The 14,232-nt window shown below is 40.9% G+C and overlaps 1 protein-coding gene across 1 annotated transcript in view; it reads left to right on the top strand.

Moving 5' to 3' along the window:
* The window catches only part of PLEKHG1 (pleckstrin homology and RhoGEF domain containing G1), a 170,308-nt gene that overhangs the window by 107,905 nt on the left and 48,171 nt on the right, over positions 1-14,232 (top strand). The window contains exons 4-7 of the mRNA XM_048505306.1: positions 4,218-4,318; positions 5,957-6,026; positions 11,701-11,747; positions 13,386-13,536. Coding sequence (XP_048361263.1) covers positions 4,218-4,318; positions 5,957-6,026; positions 11,701-11,747; positions 13,386-13,536 — 369 coding nt within the window. The remainder of the gene's footprint in view (positions 1-4,217; positions 4,319-5,956; positions 6,027-11,700; positions 11,748-13,385; positions 13,537-14,232) is intronic.

The raw sequence follows: 14,232 nt of genomic DNA, 5'->3' as shown, positions 1-14,232 counted from the left end.
GAGTAGTTGCGGTACTTCATTAAAATTGCGGCCACTTGTACGAGTAAAACCAGTTGCATTGGAGAGTATCATTACAGTAGGATAGAACTTGCTCACTGCTGTGACTCAGGAGTAGTGATATAGTCTTCATTTAGAGTGACCTCATCAAGGCCAGATTAGGACATGCTGAAGTCCTGAGCAATAACAAATCCAGCACATATTTTACAAATTTACTTTACTCCTTTTTTTAAATATCTGCAGCCACCCATACTCTTGTGTTGTATTAGCCCATTGCAAAACACCTTTGTGTCTAATATTTATGATTTTTTGCTCAATAAGCACAAAACTCCGAGCAGCTCCTAGGTCATCCTGCCTTAAAGCAACCAAACCTGTGATGAATTGCAACCATGGCTGAGATGGGAATATGCAAAATATTTTGATGCCTTGCCTTAAAATTAGGAACTGATAACAGCAGTATAATGGATACATGAGTGGAAAGAGGAAAAGTGTTAAATTATAAGCAGGCTTCTCTATGGAGCACTGACTTTCATGGTTGGGAAATGGAATGGAACTGTGAAAAGTGTAGTTTCTCTTGTAAATTTCACATATGCACATTTACAAGCTATCCTTTAATTGAAAAATAAAGTGTAAACTTTTTTAAAAGGTCACATTTTCTATGTGAAATTTCTATGCTCTTGAGACTGAGTACTTTGTATAAGCTCAGTTAGCTTTCTACATCTTAATCTGTTAAAAGCAAATATGCATTAGAGTTGTAGCTGGAAATAACCTGTCCTGTTTTGTACTCATTTTTCACTTGTTGGCCCTGGGTGCTGTATGTATGGCAATACTTTCAGCTTTGCAAACCTTTGAAAATCTCTGCTCCAAGGCATCTTGTGAGTGAAAACAAAAGGTCACTCACAGTTTCAGGAAGCCCCAGAGACATTGTTATAATGACTTAATGTACAAGTGTATTTAAGAGAATAGACTTCAAGGATGAGGTCATAGACTGGTAAAGGTGGAATGTAAAGTAGTTTGGTAGATAATGTCTGCTGGAGAATGTAGATGTCATTAAGTTCAGTTGTTATAAGTCTCCAACCTGTTAACTCTTTGTGTTTAATAGGGTCATATTTCCTAACCAGGGCAAATTCTAGTTTTAGCAATGGGTATACTCAAAAGGAAAACATGTTTTAAATGTGGAATGCTGATATAGATCATTGAAGAAAACACTTAGGGGAAAGGCATTTCTTCAGTGGGGTCAAAAGTGTACATGTTGCCGAAGGGTTGGTTGCACATCATACTGTTATTGTTATATTTTTTTGTTCTTTCTTTTCCTGTCCCCCATCTTCCCCTTCCTTTTAAGAATAGTAAACAAAAGAGATGGGGGTAGAGGGAAGACTTGCCATAGTACTGTTATGGGTTAATTTGAGCCACTTGTGAAGATATATGCATCCTTACCAGGTTTGATTCCCTGCTCTGCCACTTGAGCTGTGGAGGCTTATCTGGTGAACTAGATTAGCTTGTGCACTCCAACACATGCCAGCTGGGTAAACTTGGGCTAGTCACAGTTCTTTGGAGCTCTCAGCCCCACTCACTTCACATGTTTTTGTTGTGAGGGGAGAAGGGAAAGGAGTTTGTAAGCGCCTTTGAGTCTCCTTACAGGAGAGAAAAGGGGGATATAAGTCCAATTCTTCTCCTTCTCCTTCTCCTTCTCCTTCTCCTTCTCCTTCTCCTTCTCCTTCTCCTTCTCCTTCTCCTTCTCCTTCTCCTTCTCCTTCTCCTTCTCCTTCTCCTTCTCCTTCTCCTTCTCCTTCTCCTTCTCCTTCTCCTTCTCCTTCTTCTTCTTCTTCTTCTTCTTCTTCTTCTTCTTCTTCTTCTTCTTCTTCTTCTTCTTCACATTCTAAGGCCCTTTCCGCACAGGCGTTTTATGGTGCCCTGGGGACGGCAAAAACGCCGTCCCCTGGGAGCCATTTGCACAGTGCTACTGGACTCAAATCTAGCTCTTGTACTGTAGACCTTGTACTGCAGCTACTGTCCTAAAAAGAAAAAATAAACTCCCTCAAGCTCTTTCAACTAGTTGTATGGTTCTTTGTGCCCTGACTTGAACCTTCCAGCATCTCTTTACCACTTTCAGCTTACTTAGGCCTCTTCCGCACGGAGGCGGAAGGGGTTGGGTCGGCGTAAACCCCATGCGGAAGGTCCCAGAACCGGCTGGGATGACGGCGCCACGGAGCGCCGTCGCCCGGCCGCCCCGGCTTGTCCCTGGCCCTCCGGCACGTCACCGAGGCCTGGAGATACGCCCCCCCCCCCGGCCCTGCGTGCCTGCTTGAGCGTCGCAGGGCAGGGGGGGTGTCCCCAGGCCTCGGCAACACGCTGGAGGGCCGGGGACCAGGTAAGTGAAGGTTGGGAGGGGGAGGGCGCCTTGGAGCCACTGCCGTTTGCACCGCAGAGGCTCCAAGGCGGCATTTCCCAACAACCTCGCTCCCCGAGCGAAGTTGGGAAATGCCAGCTTCGCGCCGGTCAGGCAACTTTTCTGATAATTGCAGTTTTGAGGAAACACATGATGCATGTTAAATCAATTGTCAGTAATGGCTACCTTATTTTGAGTGTTTTTATTTAGTCTTAGTAGCTGACAGATGTATGGAATAGTTGCAGCATAATGGTGTCTGGATGTAAAATACGTTGAACTTCTGGGGATGGATGAAGAACTTGACATTGGTGGGGATGGATGGAGAACTTGACATTGAGCTGGCATTTTCAGCAGCAGCCTTTATATTGTGTATTTCTACTCTTCTGTTTGGGGTGCATGTGTCTTGGATTGCTACTTAATACTACAAAGTGCAAAGAACAACTGCTTTAAAACATTGCAGTTACAAACATCTGAAACTATTGCATCATCCTTGTATGCTTTTCTCAATTACACACACACACACACGCACACACACACACTACTCATTATGTGTGTTTAAAATTTTTTTTAAATACTCATTTTTAACATACTCTATCACATTTTCCCAGATAGTTCTTTTCGTAGTTGTAGTATCAGATTTTCCCGTATGGGATTTGCAATGTGGTTATTATGCAACTAATATCTTCATGTTATTTTCCAACATTCCTTGATTTTTAGTGCTACAGAATGCTGTGTTGTCATTGGTTGAATGCCACTGCAAGTTGTCTGAACCCCTAGGCAAGGGATCATGATATTTTTTTGTTAAGATGATTCCAGCTGTTCACTGATCTATTGCTGTTTTCCTTCCTCCTGCAGTGTGTCCTTCTACAGGTCACGGTAGCACACTAGCTTTTTTTGCTACACTAAAATGGATTTTACATTGTTTTTAATTTGAGATACCAGAAATGTTACCCAGTGTCGCCTTAAAAACAATACTTTCCAGTGGAGTTAGACTGCACATTCAAATGTTGATTCAACTAGTGATTTACAGGCCTGGCTGGTGCCTGAACAGAGTGTGTATTCAACCAGGGTATGCACCAGAAACATCTAAAGGAATAGTGTGGCGGGGCAAGGGTTGTTCAGAAAGGAAATTACTATAGAAAGCAACCTCAAAATCAGTAATGCTTTCTTTCTTCATTTGCAATTGTGTTGTACATAAAATGAAATCTACATATCTAATGTAGCAAGCAAATAAATTCTGGCTGTAATATATTCCAATGTAGCAAATGTTGAATTTTAGTGTCCCAGGTGGACACGGAAGAAGAACAGAGGCCGTATTCTTTTACAAACTGTCAGTTTTGGCCTTAGTGTTTGCATTATGTTTTGGAATTTTAAAAATGCTGTTCAAAGTTATATTTCAAGGTAGCGTAATCAGAATCTTAGAAATATCTGCATGAAATCTGGGTGCTTACATAATTCCTTTCATTTAAAAGATCTCTGAATGTAGGAGAATGTCACTGACCTTATTGAGTAAATTAATGGAGATAATTAAGCTGTCACTGTGAGTGAAATCTGAATACATTTACAGCTTGAAAAACATACAGTGTACAGTCAAAAGAGCATAGCAAAGCATTCAGTCTTTGGGTTTATTCCTTTGGTATTGGTGAACAGATAAGTATTGTTATTTTCCATAATAGAATGACTGTTCAGTGTAGGCCTACTGAAGGGATTACAGTAGTATAAAGTGAAACTGATCTGGAGGAGACTCCGCTTGTGCAATTAAAGATAGTTCCATTTATTGAGGAAGAATAGAACAGCCATGTTTATGACATCCTTTTCATTTATTTCATAGAATTACCTTGATTGTATCACTGACCAATCCAAACTCTCCTTGGGGCCTGACGAACAATCAGCTTTGTTTGGAAACATAAAAGATATCTATCATTTCAATAGGTAAGTAAATATTCAAATTAAGTGAAAATGTGTATGGAAACCTGGAATCAAAGCTTTCATTACTCTTTTTTTTCTGAGGAAGCTAAAGTCAAAAGGGACTTGGCGCTTCAACAAGAATAATTTGTGGTGTAAACAGAAAGCATACACTGTCATTGTCACTACTTGGCAACGGCTCTCACTGACAGCTCTTGGATGTTGTTCAATGACTTCGGTCCCTGCCCATAAATGGGCAGGACTTGGAGCAAATGAATGACAGCCTAGAGCAAGACTAAGTATTTACTGGCTTACCTGTTTCCTTTATACCTATCTACGGAGAGAGGGAGGGAGACTAAATTGGACCTAATCTGTGCTTTCCCTTGTCCAGTTCCTGTCCTCTGCCTTGGTGTGAGATAGCAGTGGATGATATCAAAGGGCTGTGTACTCTGAGTTTCTTTCTGTTTCTTATTTTTGTCCAAGAAAGTATGTTCTGGTACATAAGATTCTTTCCTACTTCTGTATATCTTATTTTAATGATCCAGCAAAAGCTCTTCTGTTTCTTTTTGACATTTCCTGTGATTCACCTTTGTAGATTAACATGTATGTTGAAGAAACAGAAGAAATCTAATCTTAATGCCCACAGGTTTTGTGGTATGCAAGAAGATGGTACAATGCATGTGCTTGTCTCATCTTTTTCATTAAAACAAGACAGTCTTTATTGTTTTATGATGTGCTTAAAACAACTCAACATGTGGGCACACAGATGTTTATAAAATGGGAAGCTGGAGTTGGCTCATTAACTCCTATTACTTGCTATTTTGTGTTTTATTCAAAAATAATGCTTTAACTAGGGAAGGGCAGTTCATATCAGGTATTCTTCCATAGTGAGTTGATCATACTGAGACATAAATGGGGTTATATTTCCCTCCATTATCATAACAGCAAGCTAATAGAAAGAATGCTAATACAGAATCCTTTTTACGGTGACATCATTCTTCAGCACTATCTGAGGACAGCATTAGTGCAACACTTTTCAAGGGAAAGGGCCCATTGACAAGCACTGAGGTTAAACAGGCCACAAATTAAAACCCATTAATTCAGTTGCCTTGGATATTTTCTGAACTGAAAGGTTGAATATAAATATTGTAAATAAATAATAAAGCAACAGTGTCTGCATGGATGGTATGACAAGCTCGGAAGGGTCCGAGTTAGACCCAGAAGCCATGCGGAAATTATGGCCGAACCGGGATGGTTCACTTCCTTATCCCAGGATATATCGGCCGTGGGGAAAACGGCAGAGAGAGAGGGAGGGAGAGGGAGACAGAGAGAGAATCAAAGTGATGCTTTGTAGCAGAGCAGTTGTGTGTGGCACAATCAATCTTTCTGGTAACCAGTAGTGGCAAGAACTATTTTTCACTATGTATGCGTGTTTTAACATAATGCAGGTGGTTTTGGCAATGGTAGGAAGGGGTTAGGGGCAAAAAGCATAAAAGGGAGATGCAGAATCTTGGTTGCAGAAAATAAAAATCTCAGGTGAACTTTGCCCTTTAGGAAGAAAAAATTTAACTGGAATTGTTGTAAGTTAAAATAAAATGTATTTTAAATAGAGCCAGCCTATGTTAAAAAAAACCTTCTATTTTCTTGTTTGTTTGTAAAAACTAGTGAACTTTTGCAAGACTTAGAAAACTGTGAAAATGACCCTGTGGCTATAGCAGAATGTTTTGTTTCTAAGGTAAGTAACATAACTTTTTCTTGATATTAACTTGCAGTTTAGTGCACTTGAGCCTCTGGTATACAAAAAAATCAAGATTTCCTCTATTCACAGCAGCATACAACTGATAAATGATATGACTGAGGATATAAAACTTTCACATAAATGAAGTGTCAGTAAAATAATTATACTACAGAGATTGAAAAACTTCATTATACACACACACACACACACACACACACACACACACACACACACACACACACACACCACACCACACCACACCACACCACACCACCCCCAAATCTTGTTGAATAAATAAAGAACAATGCAAATAATGCCACATGTTTTTGGCATTTAGGGATCCCGTTTCGGTATTCTTTTTTAAATTTTGCCCTTTATTTAATTTTCCACCTGAATTCTCGTATACAAAAGCTATTCAAAGGAATTGGAGCTATGCATCTGTGTTTTAACTCATTATAGCCTTTTCTGAATTTCTTTAAAGGAATTGCCAAGATAATTACATTTGATTCAAGGAAATGAATTGAGACTCATCACTTTGAGTTAAAGCTATCTTTTTGAATGGCCCTTGATTATTTTGATATGTTCATTAGTGATATTTTTTCTGAATCGATTTAAAATGGAGAGAGTTTAGACAAAACTATTTTTGAGCTTATCCATAATTACATGGCCAGTTTTTGAAATGAATATTAATGTGCAAAAGAAAATTGAAATTATAAAAATGAGGTCATGCACAGTATTATTGAACTTAGCACAAAGTAGAATGAAGTTAAAATCTTGGTGGGCGTGTTTTCCATTTGTAAGTTTTGAACATAGCATTGCCTTACACTGAGCCAGATCATTTCTTTGTCTAATTCAGTGATGTTGGAATGGACTGCAGAAAAAAGTGTGATTTTTCAAGTGCAGATCTGTTAGGAGCCATTATGGTTTACAATCAGAGAGAGAGAGGCATTGAGGCATCTCCCTGTGGTGAACAATCTGAGAGGGCTTTTGGGGCTTGAAGTTGCGGAAGTAAAGAGTTATTTGCCTTTGCTATGATAAAACAGAACTCTGAGGAATCTAGTGGCAGTCAGTGTTTGATTCTGGCTTGGCCTCCTATGTGACAGCTCTGCATACTGTGGTTTAAGCAAATATAACACAGACTGGAGTGTAATGTTTAGGTTATTGAGGGTACAGTCAACAGAGGGATGCAACATTGCTTCCAGTTCATCTGCTGTATGGGGTTTTCCTCTAAAGAGAGATGTTTATTTTGGGTTTTCTGTCTGTAAGGGCTGAATGAGGGCTGTCACCAGCAACATATTTCGAGGTAGGGCATTTCCAGGATTCTGGTAGGGTCCACTGGAACACCAGTCAGTACCTCTGAGGAAAGTGCAACCAGGTAGCTGTGAGTATGGGTGGTGGAGGGAGGTTTTTGGGAAGGAGGGAATGATACAGAGGCAAGTAGGGATATGTTGGGGTGGGGATGGAAGTGTGAGCGGAAGAACAGAGAGCGGCCCTTGACACTGCACAGAGTCCCTACAACCTGGACACAGTCCCAATTTATTAGTGCATTTTATTGGCTTTTTCATCCAAGGAGCTCAAGGTGGCATACATCAGTCTTTGTTCCTCCATTTTATCCATGCAACAGTCCTGTGAACTGGGTTAGATTGAAACAGAACAACTGGCCCAAAGTAACCCAGTGAGCTTCATGGCAGACTGGAACAGGCTGGGGAATTATTTGCTTCCTCAGTGTTGAAGATTAAGATTGAGGTTTTTACAAGCTCCTTTTCTCATGCAACTGACTTGGCCAACATGGACTGACAGTTTCCCCTCCCTAAAGCTCCTATTAGGCCTACCACATATTACCATATTCCCATACTTTATATTATACAGGACAATCTGTTGTGGGGAGAAAGGGAAAAGGAATTTGTAAGCCACCTTGAGACTTCTTACAGGTGGGAAAGGTGGGGTGTAAATCCAAACTCCTCTTCTGCTGCTGCTAGTAAATGCCCCCACCGGCTGCTAGTAAATGCCCCCACTGGCCTGCTGAACAGTGCCAGGAGGAAAGATTCCCCAAATGGGGAATCCCTGCCTCCAGCTAATCGATGTAAAGGGGAATGGACTAAGATGTCTTGAAAGAAGATCATTAGACCTGTATAGGTGCTAGTATAGGTGCCTCCCAATCATTGGAATCTTTCCCTGTATTGCTGTAGTTTCTGAACATTTGCTCAATGGTGCCATTTCAGAAAGACAATAAAAAAATTTAGGCTTAATTTAATGCATAAACTGCCTTGAGTTCCAGTGAGAAAGGCAGACAGTGTGTGTGTATGTGGGTATGTTTGCCATCAAGTCATAGCTGACCTATGGTAGCCCCATAGGGTTTTGGCAAGAAATGTTAAGGGGTGGTTTGCAATTGCCTTGCTATGCGTATTTCGGAGAGAACTGTGACTGGTTCCAGATCTTGAAGAAGAAGAGGAAGAGGAGGAGGAGGAGGAGGAGTTAGGATTTATATCCCCCCTTTCTCTCCTGCAGGAGACTCAAAGGGGCTTACAAACTCCTTGCCCTTCCCCCCTCACAACAAACACCCTGTGAGGTAGGTGGGGCTGAGAGAGCTCTGAGAAGCTGTGACTAGCCCAAGGTCACCCAGCTGGCGTGTGTGGGAGTGTACAGGCTAATCTGAATTCCCCAGATAAGCCTCCACAGCTCAGGCAGCAGAGCTGGGAATCAAACCCAGTTCCTCCAGATAAGATACACAAGCTCTTAACCTCCTACGCCTCTGAGGCAGACTATAAATCAAGTAAATAAATTGGGTTTTTTAAATGAGTTCAGTTGTATTTGTAATGTGTGTTTTTGTCCTCTGGTAAATAGTATGAACCATAATTCTTATGGCAGTTTAAAAAGTTCCATTTGTGGGTTAGTATTTATAGTTCGGTTAGTAGCTGGGAGAAATCAGCATATTTGTGATACTCTGAATTGCTGTTTCCTGCTTTTCCATTTCTGTATGGTTTAAATTCTTATTCACAGTTTGGGTATACCTTTAAAATTGAATCCTAAATTTGGAGATGTTGTTGGAGAGCTTTCATCTTTAATGTGAAAGATAAGAGTGATGAGAGTCTGATTCTATCGGCTAATTACAGACTGTAATGTCTGTTGCAGATTGTGGTTAACTTGATTACTGGTTTCTTGCAAGGGTAGATATCTGCCTTAGCTGTTTACTTTAAAGTCATGCACATTTAATAGGTTGTGATGCAAACTTTTGTTCCTTAGTGAAGAGAACTACATGAATTCAAATTGGAAAAATGATGAAGTATCTAGCGATACATCAGCAACGTTTCAGCTGAAAAGTTCCATAATTACTGGGTGGATTGTCACTATCCAGTAATAAGACAGGCTTTTAAGCAGGGTGAATAGTTTTACTGATCTATTTTTAAAATGTCAGATAGTCTGTTACGACCATTGCACATTTCAAAATGCTTATGTAATTGTTTTCCCCAATTAGGGGCTTGTTCACACAAGAGTTAGCAATCTTGGCCAAGAGTAGGGTTACCAGCCTCAAAGTAGGGCCTTGTGTAACCCCCATGCCCTGAATGGATTGGCCCAGAATGGGTTGACCCAGTAAGGGGGTGGAGACTCGGAGCAGCAGAGAGGCTGAAAGAGCTCTTTTGCAGAAGAACAAGGCTACCAGACTCGGACCTTGATTTCTATAAGCCCTTAACACCTTGTTAAGGGTTTTCTTTTGTGGTTGTAATGGGTGAGAGTTCTCCTGGAGACCTTCATCATGTTGCAACCTGTTCATCAAGCCCTTGGAGTCTTCAGGAGCCAGCCAACTTGCAAAGAAGAATTTGGACTTGGCAATATCAGTAGACTGTAAATAGAAGGACTTGAAATGCAACCTGAACAGGACCTTGAATTGTAACGTTAAATGTTGATGTTTTAAAAGTGTTAATTGTAAAGAAAAGTAAACCATTTTGTTGTTTAAAAATTGTTGTTGCAACTCATTCCAAGTACTGCCCCACAGAACCCACAAGCTGAGGTTACACTTGCATGGTCCTGAAATTACAACTGATCTCCAGACTATAGAGATCAGTTCCCCTAGAACAGTGATGGCCATCTTTTCGAGACCGAGTGCCCAAATTGCAACGCAAAACCCACTTATATATCACGAAGTGCCAACACGGCACTGAATACTGAGTACTGAATACTGAATACTCAGGTTTTAGCTTAGAAAAAAACAGTTGGCTCCGAGGCATGAATTATTCGGGAGTAAGATTTGTGGTAGTCAGTGGCTCTGCTTTGAAGCAACCGTGCAACTCTTCCAATGGGTGAATCACAACCCTAGGAGGTTGCAAGCCCCATTGCCAGCAACTGAGCTTACTCCCAGGTGAAGGATCGCGCTTTAGTTCTTAGCATGAAAATCAGTGGGGTTTAACAGCGTTTATCCGGGTTACACTGCTTCCCCCAAACTAGGTCTTAGGTTTAATGCTAATAATCGAGCCCAGCAGCCCAGGCCAGCCTAAATGTGGGGGGGGGGGGGGATGCAACTCTGTTTGCATGTGCCCACAGAGAGGGCTCTGAGTGCCACCTCTGGCACCCGTGCCATAGGTTCGCCACCACTGCCCTAGAAGAAATAGCATCACATCTCCATTGAGCTATCTCCCCTCTGCAAACTCCCCTCTGGCTCCATCCACAAATCACCAGGACATTTCCCAAGCCAGAAATAGCAATTCTAGATTTATATGACTATGGATAGCAGTAGCAATTTGGCAATACTTTTTTTTCTGAGGTGCAATCATGGGAGTTGCTGCTGCTTGCAGTCATTCAGTTTGTACATCGCAGTCTCCATTGAGGATGGGATGTGTGTGTAAATTGCCATCAAGTAGTGATTGACTTTTGACTTAAAGCAACCTAGAAGGGTTTTCAAGCAGTGGTGGGATTCAAATAATTTAACAACTGGTTGTTTACAAACACCATTTTAACAATCGGTTTTGCCGAAGTGGTGCGAACCTGCTGAATCCCACCACTGGTTTCAAGGCATGTGATTTAAGCAGAAGTGGTTTGCCATTGCCTGCCTCTGTTTTCCTTGGAGGTCTCCCTTCCAAGTACTGGGCCAGTTTAGCTTACAAGATCTGACATAATAATATTATATTGTGCAATCTTTGGGATAACAGGGTAGCAAAATATCATCTGTGAAACAGCGCTTTTACTTATTTTCTTGGAATTTCAGAATTTCTGATGAATGGCGATTTCCTAGAGGAATTATGACTATAGACAAACTGCTATACGGATCAAAATGCTTTTGATCATTTGTAAGATGATTTGTTCTGTTTTCCTTTTTAATGCTAAAATATACATCAGAAATTGCTCCAGGTCTTGGAATGATGAGACAATTATGTTAGGTTTGGAATAGGAAATACATCTGACTTATTTGTGAACTGGAAGTAAAAGCTAGATGTCTACATTTTTCAAAGATACTCGTAAATACCACCAATGCTTGACTCTTAGAGATAAGAATGGTCTCTAGGACATTTATCAGGCTTCTTTCTTTTCTCTTTTCAGGCCACATATGAATAAATTGCATATTTATTAGCTGATTGTATTTTTTTAAATGGTTGAAAATTAGTAAAGTGTCAGAATTTCTAGCAAGCTGTGATAAATGCAGATACTAAATAAGCTTCCCCTCCCCTCTTGTACACAGAGTGAAGATTTTCACATATATACTCAGTATTGCACCAATTACCCAAGGTATGAGTATCTTTTGGGTCCTTTTTTCTTTTCATTTTGTACTTTGGGAAAGTGTTGAATGTAATGAATGTGATCACTTTTGTACGTTTAAACTACTCCCCAGATATAGAGTTAATAGCAAGTTTGTTGACAACAGCAAGACAATGCATTGCCATGTAATAGAAAGTACAGGAGGCCCTTCATAGTGATTAGATAGTTTGGAACTGAAAAGTGGATCGTATGTCTAAATTAGTCTATTGGTACAAAGACTCATTCAGTCAGAAAAAAATTATTAAAAAGTGGTCACTTTTAATGACATGGAATGATAATGTTAAGAGATTTTGTTAGCCCATTTATATTTTTATGTGATTTGAATCTAATATTTATAAATATTGGTTGAGAGCGAGGCTGGTTGGATGAGAGCGAGTCAATTGAAGTTAAATCCTGTGAAGACGGAGGTCCTGTGGCTGGGACGGGAGAGAGACCAGCGGACTTTTGCCTGCCTTCGCCTTATATCTAGCCTCATCCGTTAAGAGCCTTGGTGTGACTCTGGACTCAACATTATTGTTGGAGGCCCAGATGACTCAGAACTCCCGGGTAGCTTTCCCCCATTTGTGACAGGCACGGCAACTGGCCCTGTACTTATCCCGCTCTGACCTGGCCACTCCATGCAACGGTCACCTCTAGACTGGATTATTGTAATGCGCTGGCCTGCCTCTGACAGTGATCTGGAAGCTAAAACTAGTACAACATGCAGCAGGCAGACGGCTTACAGGAACATCTAGTTGGGACCGATCACTCCGGTCCTATACCACCTGCTCTGGCTGCCCATTGAGTACTAGGTCATCTTCAAAGTATTGGTTTTGACCTTTAAGGCCATTAGTGGCATTGGACCTACATATCTGAGGGACCACATCTCCCCGTATTGCCCTGCTAGGTCCCTCCGCTCCTTGGAGGAGCACCTGCTGGAAATCTCTGGCCCAAAAAAGATCTGGCTAGCCTCCACAAGGGCCATGGCCCCTACCTGGTGGAACAGGCTCTCTAAAGAGATCAGGGCCCTGCAGGACCTATAGAGTTTCTGCAGGGCCTGTAAAACGGACCTGTTCTGCCAGGCTTTTGGCCATCCGGGGTAACCATCAGACCCTCGTACCATCTAGGCCTCCCATGGGCGGGATGGGGGGGGGGAAGTCAGCATCAGCTGTTGTTATTAATCTGTTAAGTTACAACTTTTAATTTATTGTTTTATACTGATTTTATTGTGATATTTTATTGTGATCCTATAAGTGATGTACACCGCCCTGAGCCCTTCAGGGGAGGGCGGTCTAAAAATGTAATACATAAATACATAAATACACAAACAAACAAACAAGCAAACAACCCACTAATGGAAGACACCATTTTCTCAGGTGCTTTGATAGAACATGCAGAATGCTATCAAATGTGACAATCACAGTCTATTCCTTTATGGACTGTACAGTTGTCAAACATGATTCTTTCACTTATCTTCTACATTAAATTGATTTCCACTTAGCAAATGTATAACACTTGAAACAGTCCAAAGCAGGCAATTGCACTGCTGTCAGGAGTGTGGATTTTAAGCTGTGGTTTTCTGTGTAATGAATATAGAACAGCTTTAAAAGCTTTGCGTTATTCTTCCAGGTCTGTGGCTGTACTAACAGAATGCATGAGGAACAAGTCTCTAGCAAAGTTTTTCAGAGAGCGACAAGAAGCGTTACAACATTCTCTACCTTTGGGATCCTATCTGTTAAAACCTGTCCAGCGAATACTCAAATATCACCTACTTTTGCACGTATGTTGTCATTTAAGTTCTTCTCATTTAAATCTTCTCTCCCTACACTTTACATTTGTTTCTTCATCAGTGCCAGGGGATTTTATGCATAACTTTTGCATTAGACTGGATCACTCATTGATTGGTACTTCTCCGCATATGACAACCATTGCTGACTTTTGCGTGATTGCAGCAAATTGAGATTTCCTAGAGAAGTACTTTTCTTTTGTGGTCTCAAGACTCTAAGAGGGATGATCATGGGAACTGATTCCAGTCCACTCCTCCCCAAACATTGCATATTTGATTCTCCCATGTTTTAAAAAAACCCTGTCCATTAAAATTGCCTGGAAGCGTAAGGATTCTACCTTGCCTGTGCCCAGAAATTCTATCCTTCCAGTAACAGGAATTTTTGTTGTAGTTCATATTGTTCAAGTAGTCCGTTGTAGATCATACAGTTCCCCCATCTGCCATTTGAAAGTAGTACTATTATACATTTATTTTATTTACATTCTTTATAATCTGCCTTTCTCATTAAGACTTACACAGTGTAAGCCAATTCAGTCTGTAGGGTGAGATGTCCAGTAGGCAGTGTGTAATAGGATTAGAATTTGTATGTGAGAATTGATACCTTGAATTGAAACTGGTAACTAATGGGCAGACAATGAAATAACTGCAGAGTGGGCTGATACGCATGGGTCCACCTAGCTATCAATAATA

This window comes from Sphaerodactylus townsendi, linkage group LG01 (genome assembly GCF_021028975.2).
Source record: "Sphaerodactylus townsendi isolate TG3544 linkage group LG01, MPM_Stown_v2.3, whole genome shotgun sequence".
Taxonomy (NCBI): domain Eukaryota; kingdom Metazoa; phylum Chordata; class Lepidosauria; order Squamata; family Sphaerodactylidae; genus Sphaerodactylus; species Sphaerodactylus townsendi.
This window is presented reverse-complemented; position numbering and strand designations above follow the sequence as displayed.